The sequence below is a fragment of the Pleurodeles waltl genome, chromosome 2_1 (genome assembly GCF_031143425.1).
Source record: "Pleurodeles waltl isolate 20211129_DDA chromosome 2_1, aPleWal1.hap1.20221129, whole genome shotgun sequence".
NCBI lineage: Eukaryota > Metazoa > Chordata > Amphibia > Caudata > Salamandridae > Pleurodeles > Pleurodeles waltl.
Genome location: NC_090438.1, coordinates 54,701,581 through 54,725,552, shown reverse-complemented (window position 1 = coordinate 54,725,552; position 23,972 = coordinate 54,701,581). Strand labels below are relative to the sequence as shown.

Here is a 23,972-nt window from a genome sequence, read left to right as displayed (position 1 = left end):
GATTTGTATATCCTGTTAAGTTTGTGTAGCTGCATTTTGTCTTGACTGTTGTTTGTTTTGAGCCAGGTCCACTGCAACTTTCTGATGTGTTGCTTTATCTTTTTAAGTTCTGTGTTTCTCCAAGGTGTTGGTTTTCTTTTGTTGTGTTTAGTTTTTCTGAGTGGTATTAGGATATCAAAAGCTTCCTGTAGCCACTCATAAAGTTTTGGCACAGAATTAATTGTATCTAGATTTGTGTTTGCTGTTAGTTGTGTTTCTAAGTGATCCAAATTGAGTTTGCTCCATGGTCAATAGGTGTATGTATGTAAGTAGTTGTGGGGTGTGTTGATTTGTGGAGTTGTATGTTGGAAAGTTATCATATGGTGGTCTGACCAAGTGATTGGCGTGATGCTATGAATAGTAACTAGTTCAGGCTTAGCAAAAATGACATCTAGGATGTGACCAGCGATGTGTGTGGGATTGTGTACAATCTGATGTAGGTTCAATGCGACTAGGCCAGTGGTGATAGCTTTTGGATGGGGCATATTGGGTTTGTCAAACCAATTGTTTAGATCCCCAAGAATGCATAGGTTGGAGTATAGTGTAATAAGGTTTGAGACTGTGTCTAGAAAAGCATCTGGGAATGTGGAGTTGTTAGGTGGAGGTCTGTAAAGGAGGAGAAAGTTACAGGAGGAAGTTGGAGTAGGGTGGCATTTGGTAAGGAGGGCTTCACAATCTTGTATGGAGATGTTGTCTGTTTTACTGAGGTTCAATGCCTGTTTGAATATAATAGCTAGTCCACCTCCTCTCTTGCCTATACGGTTTTGAGTGATGGTTTGATAGCCCGGAGGAACGGCTTCGTGCAACACTGAGGCCATGTTGTCTCCCAACCAGGATTCAGTAATGAATAGTAAGTCAGGTTGTGTGTCTTTGAGCAGGTCGTAGATGTGGTGCTTGTTTTTTTAGAGTGATCGAGCATTTATGAGCTGGCAGTTTAGAAAAGGTGTGTTAGTGGTAGTGTTGTTTTGTTTAAGAGAAGGGTAAGTAGTATAATGTGAGCTTGAAGCAGGAGTGTTGCTAGTTGTGATAACTGTTTGAGGCTCACAACAGTCTTGCTTTTCAATATAGTGTTCCTCTTCCAGCAGGTTAAGGAGGCATTGTGTTGGGTCTGTGTGTGTGGGTGGTGGACTTGGTGGCTGAGAAAGCCATGAGGAGTGTACTTTTATTATGTAATAGGCAAGGGGATGCGAGGTTGCTATGAGTGGCATGTTTTTTATTTTGTTTGAGTTTGTTTAGTGTGGATGGAGTATGGGTTAGGGGTGGTGGAGGACCATGTGGATCATGATGTAAGGCTCTAAATTGTGCAATGGAGGGGAGGCGAGTGAATGAAAGTTGCTGGGTTGGGGTGCTTGTGGTAGGTGTTTGTGAAGAGTGAGAAAGTAGGGGTGGAGATAGGATGGAATTTGTATTCTTTGTGTGGTCCTGAGGGTGGGAGTGGGTATGACGATAAGTGTAATGTAAGTTTGTGTTGCTTTGATGTGCTGATGTTTGTGGTCGGTATTGTTTTTGTGGAATAGTGAGAGGAGATATTGGTGTAGTTGTTTTTGGTGAGGGATTTGTATGTGAGTTAGTGCTGGTAAGAGGAATTTGAGTGTTAGATGGGGTGTTGATGTGTTTTGGAGATTAATGTACAAGGTGTGTAAGAGGTGATGGATGTGTGTCAGGGGAGTTAGTATTAGTTGCGATGAGTGGAAGAGGTAATATGTGTGGTGGAGTGAAATGTGGGGATTGTATGGTTGTGTGTAATGGTGAAGAGAGGGGAAGAGTGTTTGTAGATGGTGTGTTTGAAGGCAGGGTCTGGGCATTGTTATGATGACAGGTGGTCTGTGTGGAGCAAACAGCGGATAGTGTTGTTGGTTAGTATGAGCAGAGAGTGTGTATCTGGAAGGCTGAGACTGAGAGAAATGTATGCTGTAGTTTTGTGTTGTGTGGGTGATGGCAGATTTTGGTAGTGGGAGTGGACAGAGTAGTGTTGGCTGTGAGAATGCAGGTGTTTGACTGTAGTAGTTGTGGGGGATATGTGTATATGTGTTGTATAAAGGGTATTGTGTTGGGTGATGGGGCAATGCAATCTGTCTGTGGTCAGTTTGTGATGTATGAGTTGGATGCTTTTGTAGAATATGTGTTTGCATGTTGAGGGATGTGTAGGGGCTGGAACCATTCTTGGTCCATTGAGAATTGGGCAGCATTTCTGGCCCTAAGCCCTAGTCCCTACCTGTCCCGAACAGACCCAAACAGGCGGCTGCCCTTGTCCTCTCCACCAGGTTGAGACGCCCGGGCTGAGACGCCCTGAGTCCTAGCCTTTAATAGCCCTACTGGCCAATAAGAAGCTGGTCCTAACCCTAGCCAATCCGATTTCAAGCCCTGATTCAAACAACTAATGGGAGACCCAGCCCTAATCACCAATCATAGCCCTATTCCTGACCACCAATCACAGCCCCAGCCCTAAAACCAGCAACCAATCAGAATCCCAGCCCTATCCACCAATCACAGCCCTAGAACCACAGGCCCTATCCACCAATCACAGCCCTAGAACCAACAGCCAATCAGAATCTCAGCCCTATCCGACAATCATAGCCCTAGAACCAACAGCCAATCAGAATCTTAGCCCTATCCGCCAATCACAGCCCTAGAACCAACAGCCAATCAGAATCTCAGCCCTATCCACCAATCGCAGCCCTAGAACCAACAGCCAATCAGACTCTCAGCCCTATCCACCAATCACAGCCCTAGAACCAACAGCCAATCAGAATCTCAGCCCTAGAACCAACAGCCAATCACATTTCCAGCCCTATCCACCAATCATAACCCCAGCCCTGGAGCCAGCAACCAATGAAAGACCATCTCCCAACAACCTATCACAACAACATATGCAACAACCAATAGAAACTTATATAAGGAGCAGGGGAAAGGCAACTGCTGCTCTATTCTGAATCTCCTTGGATACAGACAGGCTGAATCCACACTTCCAAGCTAGCAGAGTCTACTTTCCAAGTAAGGGAGAGATTGTTTAAGAAACAAACACTAGAATAGTGCTGGGCGCGCACTCTAAAATCTGGCTTTTTTAAAGGCAAAAATACAGGGGGCCAGACAGTTTTTAAGCACAATTTAAATCACAGAAACAGATTAAAACAGTCTCCTAAAAACACAATCTGCAAGATGTATGTAGCCTTTTTACTTAGAAGAGGAATTAGGGGGGGCACAAACTAGCAAGGCAATTCACACAGTCACGGCAAAAAAAAAAAAAAAAAAAACACCACTTTAAAAGAGGCCAGGCTGCCTGAAACACAGAAAGTCCACAGTAAAACAGACACAGGTAGCTGAAACAAACACTTTTGAACAAATAATACTATTTACCCAGAAAAATCTCAGGGCTCCTTACCTACGTCTTTTTGCAATCCTTGAACCCTGGGCTGTATCAGGACACAGGGGAGAAGCACAGAGGCTCACAAAATGGAGGAAAGTTGCTTTTGGCTGTTGATGGTTCGACAGTGAGCGAGAGAATTAGCTGTGTGTCGTCGGCGTATGAGATGATGTTGAGCCCGTGGTGTCTGACGATCTTGGCGAGAGGGGTCATGTAGACATTGAAGAGGGTGGGGCTTAAAGAGGAGCCCTGGGGTACTCCACAGCTGGTTTTCGGCGGTTTCAAGGTGAAGAGTGGAAGTCTGACTCTCTGGGTTTGGCCAGTGAGGAAGGAGTGGATCCACTCCAGGGCACGGAGTGCTCTTCCTAGTCATCAGGCAGGCAGGTTCCCACCGGCTGTATTTTTGGACAGGCGGTGTACTGGTGGCGGTTTGCTGATGGAGGGAGGACATCGCTGGACCCAATGGATATTGGAAAATAGCAATGGATGTGGAAAAGAGGTAAGTAACGCACACACACTCTACCCTTCACATATTCATCCCCCTGCATCACTCACAACACAACACATACACACCATTATCCACTGTCATTACACCACGAAACCTAAATGTGGCAAACACACATGCATGTACATCCATCACACAACAAACACACACTAGTGACACTGCATCTACACATGACACAACTACAACAACCAACACACTCATCTACACAAACACACACACACACACAAGTATAACTACACACATCATGACAGCAACCGCTACACAACAACATGCTCCTGAGTTCTACATGCAGCAACGCAACACACAACTCGACATACACAACAACATCCACGCCACATACAAGAGGCACACATACTGACACAACAACTACACCTCCCTCCACTGCAACCAACAAGTCGCACCACACACACATATACACGTACTGACTTACACACAAAACTCGAGCACAACACGACAGGTACATGTCCCCTTGCAATGTGCACACATCGGCACAGTTGATGAGTAGGAGTGTACTGTCATTGTGGTAGCAGCATTCATTGTCCAATGAATACTGATACCATAATGACAGTTGTGTATGTGTTCGATATGTGTTGTGTACCAGTGTGTCCCCACCGGTGTCTGGCCCATCTGTGTCCCAGACATATGCATGTCACAGTAATTTAAAAAATAATTACTGTGACATGGATATGTTTGCAGTGGTCCCGCGCCCATGTGCAGTGACCCCTCTGGGTTGCCTATGTTTGTGTCCAGCGATGGGGGTGTTGTGTTTTCTCTGTGGTCCAGTGGCAGCAGTGATGGAAGGTCCTGTCTAGTTGTGTCCAGCCGGAAACAGAAGTTGAATCAGAAGGAAAGGTGAGTTTTTACCCTCTTCCCCCAATCCACCAAGTAAGACGTGGAGGTAGGACCGCCACTTTTTGCTTGGCGGTATGGCGCATCCAAATCTGCTTGGCGGTAAGTGTGGCTGGAGTTCCGCTGTCAGGCACTGTTTCATATGGTGCCGTGGTGGTGGTTGGGATTCCTTGGCTGAGTCAGTGGGACTTGGGTAGGTTAAAATCTATGGGACCGCCAACATCTAAATACGGAGGGTGGACAGTTATGGCGGCGGGTGGGTTAATTAAAAAAACGGATGGTGGGACCATGACCGCCAACATCTAAATCAGGCCCAGTAAATTTGCTCCCACCCAATGTATGCATTATCCATAATGTTTATTAGACTTCTGTTAGAATAGTAAGCCCCACATCCAATGTATGCACATTCCTTCACATTTGTTGGACTGACTCCCCATCATCTAAGAACTTCCCACAATGTTTGTTAAACTAGAGTTATAATAGGATATCTTGCCCCCAAAAAGTATGCACTTTCTCTCATGTTTCTTGATCTGGGTTGGAACCTGGACCCCAAGCTGCCCCCCACCACAAATATATGTATTGAAAAAAATATTTATAGGATTGTTACTGAATTGTTTATTATTTGTTTTGAAATGTTTTTGGGTTGGTGTTCAGCTAGTACTTTTTATTTAATCCTAAATATTTTTGGATATGTTCAGGATACTAATGTAAAAACATATGTATTTTTATTTTTAAGAGTTCTTCTGTTTATTTCTATTGTGTGTTAGACATTATGTCCTATTTTTACTGTGTTTTAGTGTTTATAAAATATGTGTTTTGGTCACATATTTTTGAAATATATTTGCATTGATTTAACAAATATAAAATGTTTTTCACATTTTAAATTATGTATAATTACACATCATATAGTGTTTTATTATTTAATGTAAATGAATGATATAGGGCCAGATGTATCATAAGTTCCAATAGCGATTACCAAATTGCGATTTTTTGCGAATCGCAATTAAGTAATCACTATTGGAATGTATGAAACTCTAGGAGTTTCATATAGCGGTTCGCAAGGGCTTGCAAATGGACCTACCTCATTAATATTCATGAGGTAGGTCGCAATTTGCGACCCATTGCAAATGGCTACAATCACTGGGATGGTGACCATGTCTGTGATTGCTTTTAAATAAAGAATTTTTTTTTTTTTAATACAGCCCATTTTCCAGTTTTCCTTAAAGGAAAACGGGATGCTCTTAAAAAAGAAAAATTAAAAGTTTTCTTTTCATTTTGTAAGAGTAGGCAGTGGGACCACTGCTTGCTCTTCAAAAATGTTTTGCATGCATTCAAAAAAGGTGAAGGTTTTCCTTTGAAATTGGTGGTAACTGCAATCGTTTTGCGACCGCAATCACAATCACCAAACAATCATACATACCTCTGCGATTCGGTATTAGGAAGGGACGCCCTTGAAACGCCCCTTCCTAATACTGAATCGGTATGTAGTCACAAATCGAATTTGCGATTCGGTGACAAGTTACTGAATCTCAAATTGGACTTGATACATACCAAAATGCATTTTTGCGATCGTAAACGGGCCAAAATGTTTGATACATCTGGCTCATAGTTTTTATTTAAGAATTGTATTTATTTGTATAATAAATGTATTGGAATGTACAATTTAATGTTAGGATTTGTTTTTATTTATTTATTGTTAAAAAATATTTTAAAGTTTTATGTATTCTTAACAACAGTAATTTTAAGTTAATAAATTAATGTTCAAACATTTTTGAATACATCACATTGAAAACAAATAATTTACCTTTATTTTTAGATTGCAATAATGTTTATTACATTTTAAGAAATGTAGGGCCAGATGTAGCAAATTTAAAATTTGCGAGGTGCAAAGTGCGAGTCCATGCGACTCGCACTTTGCACCTCGCAAATTGGTATGCAGTACGTTGTCTCAGACTCCTACTGCAACTCGCTATGGGGTCGCAATGACCCACCTCATGAATATTCATGAGGTGGGTCGCAAATTGCGGCCCCATAGCGAGTATAGGCACTCGCAAACATGGAGGCCTGCTGTCGTCAGCAGACCTCCATGTTCGTGACTGCTTTTAAATAAAGCAGTTTTTTTTTTTTAAGTGTAGCCCGTTTTCCTTACAGGAAAACGAGCTGCACTTAAAAAAAAAACGAAACCTTTAGTTTGAAAAAACTGAAAAAATATTTGTGGGTCCAGTCACAAACTGGAAGGGGTCCCATGGGGACCCCTTCCAATTTGCGAGTGGGTTACCATCCACTTGAAGTGGATGGTAACTGCGATGCCATTTGCGACCGCGTATGCGGTCGCAAATGGTATTGCATACCACTCAGACTCGCAAATAGGAAGGGAACACACCTTCCTATTTGCGAGTCGGAAATGCATATTGCGAGTCGGTACCGACTCGCAATATGCATTTCTGCATAGCAAAGAGGCATTTGCACCTCGCAAACGGCGATTTTCGCCGTTTGCGACGTGCAAATACTTTGCTACATCTGGCCCGTAATGTAGATCTTTTGGACCATGTTCTTTTTGTAGTCAATACTCTTTTATTTTACATTATTTATGTGTGTAAAGTCGATATTTTGGGTGTCAATATTTTCACGGCGATATTTTTGTACAACAATAATGTTGTGGTTGATGTTCTGGCACACAACCATATCAGATACACAAGAAGAAAAAGTTACTCCAAGAGACTTCGCCCCTCATTATGGCATCAATGGTTTAGTCAGGAAACCGCTGATGCCAAGGGTGCCAGAAAACCGCCAGTGCTGGCGGTCTTCCGCCCGCCATAATATGGCTACTGCAGGATCTCTGCCAAAATAAGGGCGGAAATCCGGCAGTAGCCATGCTGGTGGTCGAGGCACCTGGGCGGTGTTACCACCTGCACCGCCCCACCAGTAGAACGCTGCCAGCAGTATTTTGACTAAAAAGACAGCCTGGTGGTGTCCTGCTGGAGGGGTGCTGCTGGAGGTAGCAGCACCCCTTCCCGTTCCGTGCCGGATGACCTCCTCACCCAACAAGGTAAGTCAGGCGTCTGTCAGGGGAGGGGGGTTTTGTGTGTGAGTGTGTGGTGTCTGCGTGTGTGAATGAATGTGTGTGTGCGTGTGTGTATGCGTCTGTGAGTGTTGTGGTGTATGCATGGGAGTGAATGTGTGTATGTCTGCATGTCAGTGTGTAAGCATGTGTGAGTGTGTGTGTGGATGAGTGTGAGTGAATGCGTGTATGGATGAGTGTGAGTGAATGCGTGTATGGATGTGGTGGTGCATGGGTGCATGCGTCGTGCGTGTGGGTGTGTGTGCATGATTGCGGGGAGGGCGGCTTGGGGGGCTGGTGTGATTCTGAAGGAGGTGGGGGGGTTAGGAGATTTCTGGGGGGGAGCCTTCTACGGGTGACAGGGAAGGACTTCCCTGTCACCGGTAGCCCTACCTCTATGGTTTTTGTGGCGGTGGTACCACTTCAAAAACCATGGCGGTAGGCTGGCTCATCATACCGCTGGCATTCATGTGCGGACCACCGGGTCGGAGAAGCACATCTCCAGCCCGGCGGTTCATACTGCGATGGCGGTATGAGTGGTGATGTGGCAGGTTGGCTGCGGCCAACCCGCCACACTCATAATGTGGCAGTATACAACGCCAGTTGATGCCGCCACATTAACCCTGGCAGTCAAAAGACCGCCAGGGTTAAAATAATGGCCTTCGACACTTATCACTACTCTGGAAAAGTCCAGCCCGACTGGCCTTATCGTCTTGCATGAAATGAATGGAAGTTCCTTACATAACTTCAGTTCACTTACAACGCAGACTATGGGATAGCACTTTGGATGAGAATCTTTTTTTTATTATAAATTGTATTTAAAACAATATTTTTCTGCATAGGCAATTCGAACACAGAACAATAACTCTTAGGAATAGTTTATAGCACCTAGCAGGATACACCAATCAGTACATAGTGGAGTTGAGGAGTCAATATGGTTCATCTGGCCTTTTAATCAGCCCTCCTCTCCTCCATGTAATGTCCTAATTGTGGGTAACTGTTCCTATTTCATCCTCCAGTCTGAAATATTCTCTCCAGGGATTGCAAATCTTCTGGAACTTGAGAGGACAACCTCTGCTGTCATAAACTACCTTCTTCTCCATGCAATGTCCGATGCCAGCAGGCCTCTCGCACCTTAAATACTATGGGGTTGATTGAAGAGCCCCCAGTGCCATCCTAACAACACATTAGCATTATTTTCTTTTTTTTACGTGAATGTGGCGTTAGATGGCCATAAATGCTGTGCCATATTTACATAGTGGTGCAATGCTTGCATTGCGCCACTTTGTAACCATTTGTGCTACATTATGCCTGTGCCAGGCATAATGTATGCAAAGGGGACGTACCCCCACTTACCCCAGGTTCCATTAAAGAGTGTGTGCTTCTTGGGTTTGCTGACTGAATGCATGCCACAATCCATGGCAGATTGACAGGTCTCTCTGGGACAACACAAAGATGCATGTCCTCTCAGCATTCATGTGGGACATTTATAAGGTACAAACCTACCTGAAGAAGAACAGGGCCATGCACAGAATATGACCTTGAAACGGTGCATAGAGAATGGGTACAGACAGGCAGATGGGGATGTGGGCAGGGTACAGCGGTCAGTGGTGTTTTAGAAGAGAGAGGTGTGAAAGGTGGAGGATTCCAATGAAGTCCTTTTGTGTGTGATTTCCATATCCTATACGTAGTGATGAGCATCTAAACATGGAGTTGATGGTAGATATGAACTGTTAGACAACTCTAGTTTGCCAATGTACTCTTGGTTCTTGACAAGCAGGCCTTTCATTGTCCCCAGCCTTTCTCCTGCATCCTGAACGCTCTCCAGTTCATAATCCAGGCTTTTTTTTAAATCACTGACTCACTCTGCGTTCTTCACCTTGTCTTCAGTGGGGCTGTCTCAGTGTTTAATTTGTGCTTGTTGTTTCTGGTAAGGGACACTGGCACTTATTTTTGAGGGCCGGCACTTATTTTTCTGTCTCAAGCATTTACTGCGAGCAAAAGATGCGTATGGGAAAGACGGAGGAAGAGAAAAACGAAAAAGCGTTCCAAATGGAGAAAGCAGAAAGCTGCAAGAGTGAGCTGAAGGGGCAGGGAGTGGCTGTAAATGGATTGAAGCGGCCCCAGATGGCTTCAGGATGACGCTGCCTCAGTATTCCGTGTTTGCGCATTTAATTGCAGCAGCTGCATGTTTAAGAGGAAGGCTTTGGGCACCTGCACCTTTTTAATTACAAATTAAGCACTGGGCTGTGTCATGCAATCCTTGACGTAGTAAATTTAAGGGTTCTGCTCAACTCCACACACTTTACAACCTCCTTCTCCACCCTCAAATTCTTCTTCCCTCCCTACATGTCCAGAGCTCCAGGTGTGTTCTTCATGTGACACTATGGCTTTTTCTTCCAGGTTCCGGCTTGTGGAACGACCTAGGGTGTGCCTCGCGCCTTGCCTTCTTCTGCGAGTACCGCCTATCAAGGGAGGAACAGGCGAGAGGGGAAGAGAAGCTGCTCTGCTAATCATCGATTGCCCCAAGGCTGATGCTTAAGCATAAGACACCTACCAACCACTTCTGTGAATGCACTCCCATCACAGCGCCAGTAAAAACTCCCAGAAGACTACAGACACCGCAAAGTCATGGAATTACCGGTGCCACTTTTCTAATACAATTCTGAGCTTTCTCAAGTCGAAATGGGGAATAACGTGCAGTTTTGGCCATACTAACCTGTAAAACAATGCAGCACTCCACTTTCAACATTGTTGTCCCCATGCAGATGTCTCCATCTCATTGTCCCAGAACAATTTGCACTCATGAGGCAATCTTAAATTATAAATTTACCGAGTACTTAAGAATGAGCTCCTCACTGGGAGGCAAAGATCAAACCTGTCTGAGCACACTGCTTTTTTTCTCTTCCTTGTATTGCATGTTCTCTTAATAAAATCCTTGCTAGCATCTCAACTTCCTCTCAATTTTTGTTTTTTTTGTCATAAATGGGAAACTTTCTGGATCAGGTAGAAATTAATGTATGTGTGAAAATAGAAAATGAATATGCGAGGAACAATTTTATTATTTACAGGACCGAATTATTTTACTGATGTAGATAACGCTGGTGCACTCCTGACATGAGATCATGCGTGCATCAGTAGCTCACGAGGAGAAACTGGAAAAGGGAAGATTTGCCAAAACAATACTAGGGGACATGTGTATCATTGTTCCTAAATAGTGAATTTTAAGACATCGCAAATTAGGAAATGCAAAACCAAGGGTGCCTAGGGGCCTAAGGCCTCCTTTGGTGCCCCCCTAAAATCAATTTTGCACATGTAAAGTGTACACATGCCCTAGGGTCATGTGTGTGCAACATCGCACTTTAAAAAATGCATTTTTTATGCAGTTTTTAAAATTGCACATGGTTACCATGAACTTACTAAATGGCCATTTCACATTATGGAAATGCTTGGTACATGTGCTTAGTGAATCGCAAATAGGAAATACTTACTTGCGATTTACTACTTAGGCAATCGCAAATTGTGCTTCCCTATTTGGAGACACAACTTTAGGGAATTGCAAAAAATTGTGATTCCCTAAAATGGACCCACCAATGGCTTTCATAATTCTGGAAAGGCAATTTTGCATTTGCAAATGATTGAATTTAGCAATTTGCACAGTCGCGGCTTGCGGCACTAAAAAAGGGCAGCGCAGGGCGTTGCGGGGAGGGGAAACGACAAACACAATAAATAATTTTTTTTTTTTTAAACGTACCTGACTCACCGCCGCCTCCACCGCGTCGCTCATCGTCACAGCAGGCACAGACTCCCACCCTGCCCTGCGGCCAATCCTAACACTGCTTTCATGGTTGCTGGTAGCATGAAAGCAGATTTAGGATTGGCTGGAGTGCCATGGCTTGGTGCTTCGAGGCAGACTGGGAGCCTCTGTATGCTGTCTCCAACCCGGCAACACAGTGCCAGGTTGAATAGTGCAAAGTGCGCATGTGTGTTTGGCTGGCCTAACACGGCCAGCCAAACACACATGCACACTGAGGGAAGTGCTGAGCAGTCCCCCTCCGTCCCTGTCATCGCCTGTGGTCCCACCCCCTGAAAAATAAAATGATAACAAACACTGTTTATTATAGTTTTTATTTTTCAATTTGCAGCTGCTGGCTGGGGGAGGTGACGCTCCTCCGCCATAGAGGAGTAGTCGCCAAAGGATTTGTACCGTTTGCAAATGCAAAAACATTTGATACATATGCCCCTGGGAGATCAAATTAGGCCTTGTCAACTGTGTTGTTTCACTGTAAGTCAAACAATCGAGGGTAAAGATATTGTGGAGCAAAAATATTGAGGCCTAAATACTGAGGACTGAAATATTGAGAAGTAATGTGCATAAAGGGAAGTTTAGATTCAGTGTTCTAAACTCTACAGATATAAATATTGACAAGGTACATTTGTGGATGTAAGTATAGTAAACATATAATTACCTACACATACCTACCTTCAAGATATGTTGGTGCTCAATATTTTGGGCAAATGACATTTTATTCTCATTATTCTGGTGGACAATTTTGTCAATCTAGGGTCTATGTAAGATGGGCATCCAAAATGTCTCATAGACCGTTTACCCAAGAAGGTGATGTGGGTGCAATGTCCCATTTGGAAGGGCACCATGATGAAGCTGCTTCCAGTTTGTAAGGCGACAGATCCATGAATGGAGCGGTCAAAGCCTAAATTAAATTCCAATTTGAGGATAATATGTATGCTGTTGGGGTAACTGTAGTAGGGAGATTGAAGATTCAATTAAATAGAGCAGGGTTCAGAGGAAGAAGTTAAATAGATTTGGAAAACTGGCAAAACCCTCCGGTGAGATGACGTAATGTGGGAGAGAATGGCGCAACTGAAATAATCAGTATTAAAGAGAAAAAATATAATTCATGGTCTTGTACTGAAGATGAGCCAAGCCAAAACAGCTGAGAGAGCCAGCAACACAGAAGTCATCTTGTCAAGATACTGATGACCCAGAATTCAGCTCTAGACTGATTGGCCACCTGAAGGACCTGGATGGGCTTGCCTGGACTCAAACGTAACATGGGAAACATAGAGGCCTTGATCACCAGCTGCCTCTATTTCCTCTTGCAATCTAGTTTATGGCCAGCAGACTTAGGCTCTTTACTACTCCAGTGAAGATAGTTAAGAGTCTTGAAGTAAAAATAATCTCATGGAATTTGAAGTGGCCACACTTCCTTACCATTCTGTGGAAAGCAGACAGCTAACTGTGGATGCCCGTATGGGTTCCCATATTGGGTTACTGCCACAGTCTGTACCTGAGCATTAAAAGATCATTTATTGGTCATTTGCAAACCAACTTGCAAATGAAACCAAACAGACCACAAGGTAGGCTCAGGTCCTAGGTCCCACAAAAGAGCACAAGGTTACCAATGCTCCTAGGCTCGGGTCCCAAGTCCCACAACAGAGCACAAGGTTACCAATGCTCCTAGGCCTAGGTCCTAGGTCCCACAACAGAGCACAAGGTTACCAATGCTCCTAGACTCGGGTCCCAAGTCCCACAACAGAGCACAAGGTTACCAATGCTCCTAGGCTCACGTCCTAGGTCCCACAACAGAGCACAAGGTTACCAATGCTCCTAGGCTCAGGTCCTAGGTCCCACAACAGAGCACAAGGTTACCAATGCTCCTAGGCTCAGGTCCCAAGTCCCACAACAGAGCACAAGGTTACCAATGCTCCTAGGCTCACGTCCTAGGTCCCACAACAGAGCACAAGGTTACCAATGCTCCTAGGCTCAGGTCCCAGGTCCCACAACAGAGCACAAGGTTACCAATGCTCCTAGGCTCACGTCCTAGGTCCCACAGCAGAGCACAAGGTTACCAATGCTCCTAGGCTCAGGTCCCAGGTCCCACAACAGAGCACAAGGTTACCAATGCTCCTAGGCTCAGGTCCCAGGTCCCACAACAGAGCACACGGTTACCAATGATCCTAGGCTCAGGTCCTAGGTCCCACAACAGAGCACAAGGTCACCAATGCTCCTAGGCTCAGGTCCCAGGTCCCACAACAGAGCACATGGTTACCAATGCTCCAAGTCTCAGGTCTTAGGTCCCACAACACAGCACAAGGTTACCAATGCTCCTAGGCTCAGGTCCTAGGTCCCACAACAGAGCACAAGGTTGCCAATGCTCCTAGGCTCAGGTCCTAAGTCCCACAACAGAGCACAAGGTTACCAGTGCTCCAAGGCTCAGGTCATAGGTCCCACATTCTTAAATCTCTACAGTGGCTCCCTATTCAATACTGTTATTTTGTTTAAGGTGATCTGTCGTCTCCACAGATTTGTTTACCTTAGGTTCTGTCCAAACATCTTGTTAATACCATACAGCGAGACCCCTTCAGTCAGCCAAACTTCAACTGTTTTAAAATTCTGTAGATTGCACTTGGGTGGCCACACTTTTTTGAAGGCTGGTCCTTCTCTATGGAGCATGTTGCAACCAAGCTGACATTGATTCACCATCTTCTTTAGTTAAAGACAGCACTTAAAATGTGTCCATTCTCATGGTCATCAGTATAATGTTTCACCACTCCTCTTTCCTGCATCATTTCTGGTGCCAAGGGGCCATCCTTGTGTTAGCTATATTAAGTCTTTTATAACATAAAATTAAATGCAAATGATGTAATCCCATCCAATTGGCTCTGGAGATTATCTCACATAGCGGTAAAAGAAGACTCTACCCAATGGCAGGTGTGGAATTCAGCCCTGAGTTCTGGAAGTTGAATGCACTTAATGAACTGAATGATCAGCTTATCTCGTAAGGCCCTGTTCACATCTGGCCTGCAGCTGTCTGAGATTTTTGCATCACCAGAGTGTTTCTTTAGGAGTCACTTGATGTATATAATTTGAGGTTATTTATATACATTCCCTGGTTATTCAAATACATTCCATCTTGAAAGTAAGAGGTAAGGATGATTCCTATCACTAGTGATGCTGAAGGGGAGGTGAGGAGCTCCTTCAAAATCACTGAAGTTCAATTATCATAAATACATCCCAATTTCTAGCATAATTCATCTAGTTTAGAAAAATCACAACCAGACAACTGAGAATAGGAGTGGAGCAGAGCAAAGGGATTTATTGGTAGAGGGGACAATGAATGTCAACAACTCTTCTCCGGGGTCGCCACCTGTTCAGTAAGGTGGGACTAAAAATACAGAATTTTATTCACAAAGTTATCTTCCAAAGAATTGCAGAAAAATGTGACGGCATTCATTTAGTGGAGTTTGATTCCAGATTATGTAGTTGGACAACTGGCATTGTAAGCTGATAAGGAAGGTGGCGTAGTACCTTTTCTTTCTATTCCAGGTCAAGGTTGTCCATGACATCAGCTATGTATATTTGCTTGAAGGCTGGATGCCATATGTTCCTTCATTTATACTTATTTCTGATTCTATTTCTATTGATATAGCTCACATATATCAATGGCCTTTCTAAGCATAAAAGGGCAACTCTGTATGAGTTAACCATAGGACTCCATAAAGAACCAAGTTTTGATTGAACATCTGAATAGCATAAGGTTTGTTTATGCTCACAAACAGAATAAAATTGAATTCCATAATTTAGGAGAAAAAATTGAGAAGGTGAGCCCACCGATGCAGGCCTTGTGATGCTTGAGGATATGAAGTGACCATCCATTGATCTCAGCCTTCTAGGGGATATGTAGTGTCAGAAAAGATTTAAGAAACAGTAGCCCTGCCATACCAAGATTTATTTATAATATAATTAACCTGAAACTGTGTTATTTACTTAATGAGCAACCAATGGAATTGTTTCAAAATGGGATGAACGTTACTATGTCTGGGGATACCAGTGACAAAACAAACTGTAGAATCTTGAATAAACTGTAGTATTTGAATTAAAAAAATGTGTGAAGCTAAGTAGACTGAGTTGGCATCATCTAGTCTGAACCCTATCAAGGCCTGGGTAACTAATCCCAACGCATAATCTCAGTAAGAGGATATTTTCGCCAGAATACAAAGCTGGTGGCAGCAGGACAAGACAGTTGCCAACACCTGCTTAGCCATAGTGAGTCCAGCTTCAATCTAGAGCCCGGATTTTTACCTCCAAAGTAGAGTGGAAGGGGATCCTACTTGCACAGCCCAGCAATTATCTGAACACAAACCACAGTTGTTGATCACTACCAGTACTTCCGCCTTACCTGCGTTCAACTGGAGCATGCCATTCCTCATCAATGTTAGGATACATTGGAGCTTTTGCTCAAGTGACAGGATTATTACTGGTTCTCAAGTTTTAGCAGTGACTGTGTGTTGTTGGTGTATTTGTACTCCATGATTCGCTAACTGATCAGCAAGGGGCTTCACATAGATGGATGTTAAAGAGATACAGAGAAACAGAGAATTCATGTGGATCCCTGCAGGAGCTAGTAATTCCACAAGGGATGGCTGCATCAACATTGACTACTTGAGAATGACCTATTAATTAAAATGAGTTAAACCACTCCAAGGCAAACTCCCTCCTGCCCCCCCCCCTCCTCCCCAGAAGATACCTGTTGCCGTTATATGATATGATGGTATAATCCACTGTATTGAAGGTGGCAGACAAATACAGCATTATCAAGACAGCAATGTGTCCTAGGTCTAGTTACAACCTCAAGTCATCAAGAACAGAGACCATAAAGGACTCTGTATTATGACATGGGCGAAAGCCTGCCTTCACCCTACCCGGTACCTCAGTGTGTAAAAACGTACTAATGCAGTTGGCTACAATCTTTTACACTCCGTTTACACTTAATAAAAGTGGAAGTAGTTCTTTACTACAGTCAGGTCGAGCCCAGATTTTCCCAGCAATAGAACTAATGTTGCCTCTTTGAAGAACTAGGAAACAATACCTTTCTCTAAGCATGAATTAAAGACGTGACATTAAGACTGACCATTAATAGAGGCCAGGTGATTAAACACATGTGGAAAAGAAGAGTATTCGGGTGATCCTGATTTCAACAACTGCATCAAAGAGTCCTTTGTAACATATGTATGTATTGATATTGTATTTCTATAACGCAAGCCTAGCCAAAGAGTAGGGGAGCTTTGTACAGGGTGAAAGAAATGTATGAAGTCAACGAGTGATAGGACACGTAGCTGGGATGTGGGCAGTTACTGAGTTGTGAAGTAGTGGTCTTTAAAAGGTGTATATTCAACTCTCTCCTAAATTAAAGCGGGGTCAAGGCTGTCCTGATGGATACAGTATTGTTGTTCTAGATTCTTGGTCTGCTGTCTTGTTTTTTTCCTTTTTTACACTTGAGTGAGGGAACCATTAACAGTATTGAGTAGGGTTGAGACAGTGTCTTCACAGAGAGCTTTGATGAAGAATAAGGGTAAGACATCATCTTCATAAGAAGTAGGTTTGAGGGAGTTGAGTCATGAGTGTGGTTTTGCAACTTAGGTGGTACCAAGGAGTTGACAGCACAGATGTTCTAACTGGTGAGGGCCAGTACTACATGTTCCATGTAGGTAAAGGTCTCTAGAGAAGGTACTGACTTGTTCAGGAGATCTGTAGACTGGAGTCACATTGGGCCAGATTTACAAGAAGTGCTGCAGCATGGCTGCTGCACCAAAATTGGCAACACCGTGCTTCGTCAATTCTAAAATACAGGGGTGTGCCGTATTTACAAAAATAAAGCACACCCTTGTGTTGCCCCCTGCACTGGCACTAAAGTTGCTGCCGAGCGCCAATGCAGCCACCCTTGTGCCATAGTGCAAGGATGGCTGCGTTGCGGGGGAGATTTTTTTGTGCAGGAATGATACAAGGGCTGGGTGGAGAAGGCTTAGTGGAACAAGAGTGGGAAGAGGGTGGAGGTGAGGATGCAGGACAGGCGGCTGTCAAGATTAAACATTGGGAAAAGGGGTTACAGCGATGGAGGGCGGGAGGTGGGCTGGCTACCTAGAAAGATACAGAAACTGAGGGCCTGCTATAGATCCTGGCGTTTCTGGTCCAGCCATTGTTTTTCTGTTGGATTCACAGCCTGCCGACTTGGCAGTCTGCCCGCTCTATTTAGATGGCGGCAGAGTGGAGTAATGTTAGCCAGCATAGGAGTCCGCCAGCCCGTTGGAGGAGCACCTCTTACGCGACGGATAACACTCCGTCGAGGCGGTCAGAGGATCAGCCATAACACATCTAAATATGGCGGTGGGAACTCCATCAGAAAGGAGGTGTATGGACATTCAGTAGTGAAAACCTGAGAAAGATTAATAATGGTGGGGTGCAAGGGAATATATGGGGAGGGATGGATGCAAATGGTGAACAAGAGGGGGTGAATAGTAGGTAGCAGACTTTGGAATTGAAGGTTTAAGAGATGTATTAAGGTTAGAAGGGGTGGGAGTAGTCAGAGAAGGGTGCAAGCTGGAGTGTGGCGTGATGCAACAAGGACTGGTAAATAGTTAGAGATCGTATAAACGTTAGTGATAATTTGGAGAGGCTGACTGCGTTGCAAGGTTGAGTTGGTGGATTTGGACAAGATAGTGTGTAGACAGGGGTACGAGAAAACAAAGCCGGAAGGGGCAAGGTTTTAGAATGACACTATCATGGAGTGAAGAGGAGGAGGAGGACATAGCAAGGGTCTGAAAGAGAAGCAGGGGCAGAAGATGCTTTAGGAGCAGAAGGAGGAACAAATGGAAAACTGCTGAAGGGTGGGTGAAATTCAATGGGCAAGGGTGAATGGGGAGACATGAAAGGGGTTGAGGTGTGTGTGTTGAGGAAGAGAGGGTAAGCAATGAGATGGTAAGCAATGAGAGGGTAAGCAATGTACAAGTGAGAATAGGTACAGTGTAGTGAGTAGCACGCAGGGGCAGGCAGTCCAGAAGAATGTGTATTACTGTAAATGTGCATTAATGTACATTGGTAACACCCGGCTAAGATAAAACAGGTGCCATACATTTATTTTGCCTTTTTCTGGACCCTATTTTTTGCTGGACTTAGAAATCTGTGCACTGTTACTCCTGATAAACAGGAGTAAAGTGCCAGTGCTTCCCCTTTAAAAATGCTTAATTTGGCGTATCACTGACTAACATATTCGATTTGCTTATAAGTCCCAAGTATATGATATAGAATATGCCCCCAGGGTCTGGAAGTTAAGTGCCATCTGTGGACTGCAGAGTGGGCCTGTAAAAAATGGCTTCAGGCCTATCGTGTGTAGAACTGAAAGAAGTATAAAGTTATTTTTATTGAGGTACATTGAAAGACACTTGCAAGAACTAAGGCTAATGGAAAATGCAGCTAGACACATGAATTTCGAATGCAAAAGTTGTAAAATATCCTAAAAGAATAAGAAACAAAAAATGATAAAAGACTCAGGGGATGCGATATGAGAAGTGAAGCTATGTCAATGCCAAATGCAAGAATGCAGGGTCATTGGAAATCTATAAACTTCTGCACGTGGCCGTGGAATTAAAATACAGATTTTAGATATCTCTTACCATATACGAGTGAAAAGCCTCTTTTCCATCTCAAGATACATTAAAATGAACTAACCTTTCTGACTGAGAGATTAAACCTAATCAAAGAATGTAAAGGAGAATTGAGGCCTGGAAGGAATTTGTTTAGGAATCCTCTCCCACCATCTCAGACAAAGCCTTCAATGTGATTTTCAGCCACAAGACACTCTCCCAGTGAAGGAAATATGTCGTTTTGAAGAACTGGAGGTGTGGTTTACTTGGGAGATATGAGGTCATTTAGATAGTAGTTTTTGTTCATCAATAAATTCTTACATAAAGATCTGTAAGCACTTAAAACAATTTATTCAACGTTTCTTTAAGTAAAGCACCTGTAGCAGAGGTAAACAATGAATCACAGCAGTGGTGTAACAAAGGCACCCCCAGCCCCTGCGGCGCCGGGGCCCCCCGAAGCCCAGTTCCCTAGCCTGAGAGCTTCTGAGTGAATCCGGAGGTGGCCTCTCAAGTTTTGTTACGCCACTGAGTTACGATGGGAGGAACGCAACCCAACTTAAATGTTGACTCACAGCATGGCAATCTGCTTGGAAACATCTTCACCGCGTGGAAAACATTGAGCTTGATGGCTGTCAAATTGACTGCTTCCAGTTTTGATTTTGTTACGTTTTGAGTCTTCCACCAGTGGTTTGGCCCCACAAATTTAATTTCACAATGACAATGGGTGAACTTGATTACTATTTTTATCCCACTATCTTTTCCTCATTTAAAGACCATTCGACTAGCTGGACCCTTAATTCTCTTGGGGCCAATGTCTAATGATTCGTAAGTGTTGTTGCATTGATCTAGTCTCGATACAATTTTCAGATTTAATAGTCATTAAAAATATTCTAGGCATAGTTTGGCTCTTAAAGTTCTTTCGTTCGATAGCAGTGTGGCTGTGCAAACTATGACACATGTACATTTCTTTCCCGAAAGGATAGCCTGGCCTCAAAAGTCAAGTCGACAAAGGTGAGGCAAGGATATCTGATGGAAGCCTGGTTGGACTTTCAGGGATGGACTCTGGAAGTACCCCAGGAAGCCAGCTCCTTCCAGAAGAGAAAGAACACGATAGAGGCAAATAACACTATGACTCTAAGAAGAGGGAAGGACCATGGGGAGTGAGTCAAAGTGAAGTCCATGAAAAATGGGGCATTGCAAAATGGCACTGGGATTTCATATATCAAAGGCGTAATAAGACATGGTGTAATAGTGCATGGTAGAATGAAATGACAATCAAAGAAGGAGAAAGAGACCCAGAAAGAGAGGTATAGCAAATGATAAACGCAGAGACACCGGCCATAGAAATGGCACGCAGTATGAATACCAAAGGATTTCAGATGGGATGGGATACCAGAAGATACATGGCTACCAGAAGTTACAGTAGAAGGGCATGAGGAATGGCACAAGTGGTGATGTCTGATGGGGAGTAGAACTTGACAAAATGGAACACATGGTGGATATATGTAGGAGGTCATAAAAATGAAGGAATAAAACTATGGAAGACAAAAAAGGTGGAATCCCAAGGACGGCCTGATACCCAGGGAATGGGAAACACAATGATTTAGATCAGAAGAAAAATTGACCTACTCAAACAAGTTATGGCAGAACCAGCATAAGGCACAAAGAATGTAGCCGAGTGTGGAATGACAAGCGAGTGTCCACCACGTCAGACCCAAGCAAGCAGAACAATGAGGTGCAGTGAGGCACGTGGACATCAAACAGTCGTGATAACTATTTTCTTCACCTGAGGTCCCTGTGGGTATGAACAGTCTTGTCGGATGAAGACATGGGAACACTAGTCCATAATTGTGAATCGACATGTCTGAGGACACAGAAAGCCTGCACTTACTTCTTGATGCGGAGGCTCCAACCAGCGTGCAATGCTTCCACTTCACCCCTACGCCATGCCACTCCCTTCTGGCCTTTAACCCCACATCTTCTGATTGATGCTGTGTACCAGGGTCTTAACATCAACTGGAGGCTGGCCATATGGGCGTTGAAGGTATGGCTTGCCAAGGTATGAGATCTGTAGACCCCAGTGTCAAAGGACAGGCGATGGTAGACTTAGCTCATCAAAAATTGCCACCTGGATCACACCTATACAAAAAGAAGTGTAGCACGGCGCGGGTCAGCGCTGCCGCAAGAACGACACAGGAACAAGCTGGTAAGGGAAACTAAAGACCAGCACAAGTGTCCAAAGCTCCCTTTCAATAGAACAGCCCCCTGACCTGGTGAGAGGCATAACATAAGCCCCGAGCTCTAGGGGGGACCTCCAGCAAAAGTAGCAGGTGGTACGCCAGGGAGGGGGACCCCCGCCATGTATTTTGCAGGGGGGCCCTCTCAAGTTTCGTTGCGCCACTGGACCTGGTGAAGGAGTGTGAGTTGATGAGTGTACTGTAGGTGAATGCCAGCCCTCCGAGAGAGGGCGCTGCCCTCAGTGCATGGCACTGCGGGCATAACATTACTGCATATAGAGAAGGATCAGCATCGCTGAGTGACTATAATCTTTATGGAGTTTACTGTTACTAAACCAAAGGCACGCGCCAAGTCCTCCCTTACTTTGGGTTTGGCAGTAACACCCATATATTTCTGTGGGTTCCCCTTTGAGTTGTATCCCTCGTTTGCCCAGACAATTTAGTCACAGTGGATGAGATAGGGAGAGCTTTAACTTTGAAAAAAAACATGTCAGGATGTAATGCAGGAGGCTCAAGAAGAAACCAAGCTGGCAGGACCCCCCTCCCCCATTCTCCCAAGAAGAGAAGCAGCCCTGGCACCCCTGGACCTGCGCCCCCTGGCACATACCAAGAGCTGCAGCCTTCTGTCAGCTTCCTGTTTCTGCAAACAATATTATGACTGTCTAAAAAAATTAGCGACGAGGGGACATCTGGGGTGAGCAAGTTTTGAAAGGAATGATATTTTCCGTGAAATCATATGCGAAGGAGTTACCATAAATCCCACAAAGAAATTAAGACGAAGAAAAATGGCTTCTGGCCGCCTTTCTAAGAGTTTCAGATCCAAGCTCTGCCAGATGAAATTGCAGGGGATTATGAAATGGAAGCATTGCTCGTTTGCTGTAGTCTGATGACAGTGAGACTTGGCATGCAGACCCAAGGGGCTCCTGGCCTGCCTCTGGAAGTCAACACCAGACAGGCCATAGGTGGAGTGGACCATGCAGAAACTGGGAGCATCTGCAACAGGTCAGCACCTCTGTAAGGCCAGATAGACAGGAGTAAAGTTAGTTACATGGAAAAAATGGTCTGAAACAGCACCAGCCCCACTGTACTACTCCCTGGCTTCCCACGCGCCCACCACATTTAACCAACAGCCCTCCATGTGAGGGAGTAGAGTGCGGTGTGCCCCCCTGCGATGCACCTTCACCTATGGGCCCCCTTTTGGCCTAAGGCCAACTAAGTGAAGTTTTAGAGTTCCCTCAACAAATTTTACAGGGAATTCACATAGGTTTGAATTATATCACGTCTCTCCCTGAGCTCGTCATGTCTTCCTATGAGGTTCCCTAAGTGAAGTTTTAGGGTTCCCCTTAACAACTTTTGAAGGGATTCAAATAAGTGTGAATTAAATCACTTCACCCATGTCTCTCCCTGAGCTCATCTTGTGCCATTATCAGGTTCCCAGCTTTTTACCCCCTTTGTCTCTCTGTGCAATCAGTATCCGTATTATACAAAGTCCCCCAGGGGTGAAAGGGCCATGTGCGCTGCCCCTTCTGTCATATGGACTTCTCTGGCACTACATGTGTGCCTTCATTATCAGAAGGAGGTCTTCCCTCATTTGGAAGGGGGTGCGCCCGCATGTAAGTGAGGGAATTATTTGCCTTTGCCCACTTGGGGGCATATTTAAAATCCCGTAGCGACACCTTGCGACACATTAAGGTCATTATTTTTTACGTTAATGTGGCCCAACGATGCCGAAATCCTCGCACCGTATTTACAGAGTGGTGCAATGCATGCATTGCACCACTCTGTAACCCTTTGCGCTACATTATGCCTGCGCCAGTCATAATGTATGCAAAGGGGGTGTTCCCCCGTTAGGGGGACTGAAAAATGGCAAAAGGAACTCTATGAGATTTCCTTGCGCCATTTTTTACGGCACTTTTAACGCCTGCTCGGAGCAGGCGATGAAAGGGGGCTTCCATTCTTTAGAATGGGCCCCTACGTACTCTGCAGGTTAGCGCCAACGGTTTGGCGCTACTCCTGCAGAGTACATCAATAGCGTCACATTGGATAACACTATTGCCCCTTACCCTGCGCTATGGTGCGACATATTTTAAATATGGTGCACACATGGTGGCGGTAGGGGGGCGTTAAGGGGCGCAGGAAAAGTGGCGCTGCACACAGTGCAACACTACTTTCCATATATCTACCTTTTACTGTATTACTGATGTGGACACAGAGGCATAAAGGCCGTCAGCAGGCACACTGTCAGTGCGCCACTGAGAAGTGCCGCTCAGTTAGCGCATGGCGGAGAGTTCCCCTTCAGAGGGGAATATAAGTCCCAGGGTGCAGAGGTGTTGCAACAATTTTCAGAGTGGGGGTGCTGCCTTCAATGTTACATCACTGAACTCCTACGGACTGGATGAACATCCCGGCGTCACAAAAAAGTGTATCAAATGGGCCACACCCATGCAGCAGATAATGGTATCGGTGTGGTATGTA

At 44.5% G+C, this 23,972-nt stretch overlaps 1 protein-coding gene across 1 annotated transcript in view; it reads left to right on the top strand.

Annotated features, from left to right (window-relative positions):
- The window catches only part of LOC138261244 (C-type Lectin CRL-like), a 33,543-nt gene extending 22,772 nt beyond the window's left edge, over positions 1–10,771 (top strand). The window contains exon 5 of the mRNA XM_069210011.1: positions 10,222–10,771. Within this exon, the coding sequence (XP_069066112.1) occupies positions 10,222–10,331 (110 nt within the window). The 3' untranslated portion in view covers positions 10,332–10,771. The remainder of the gene's footprint in view (positions 1–10,221) is intronic.
- Positions 10,772–23,972: the final 13,201 nt, after the last annotated feature.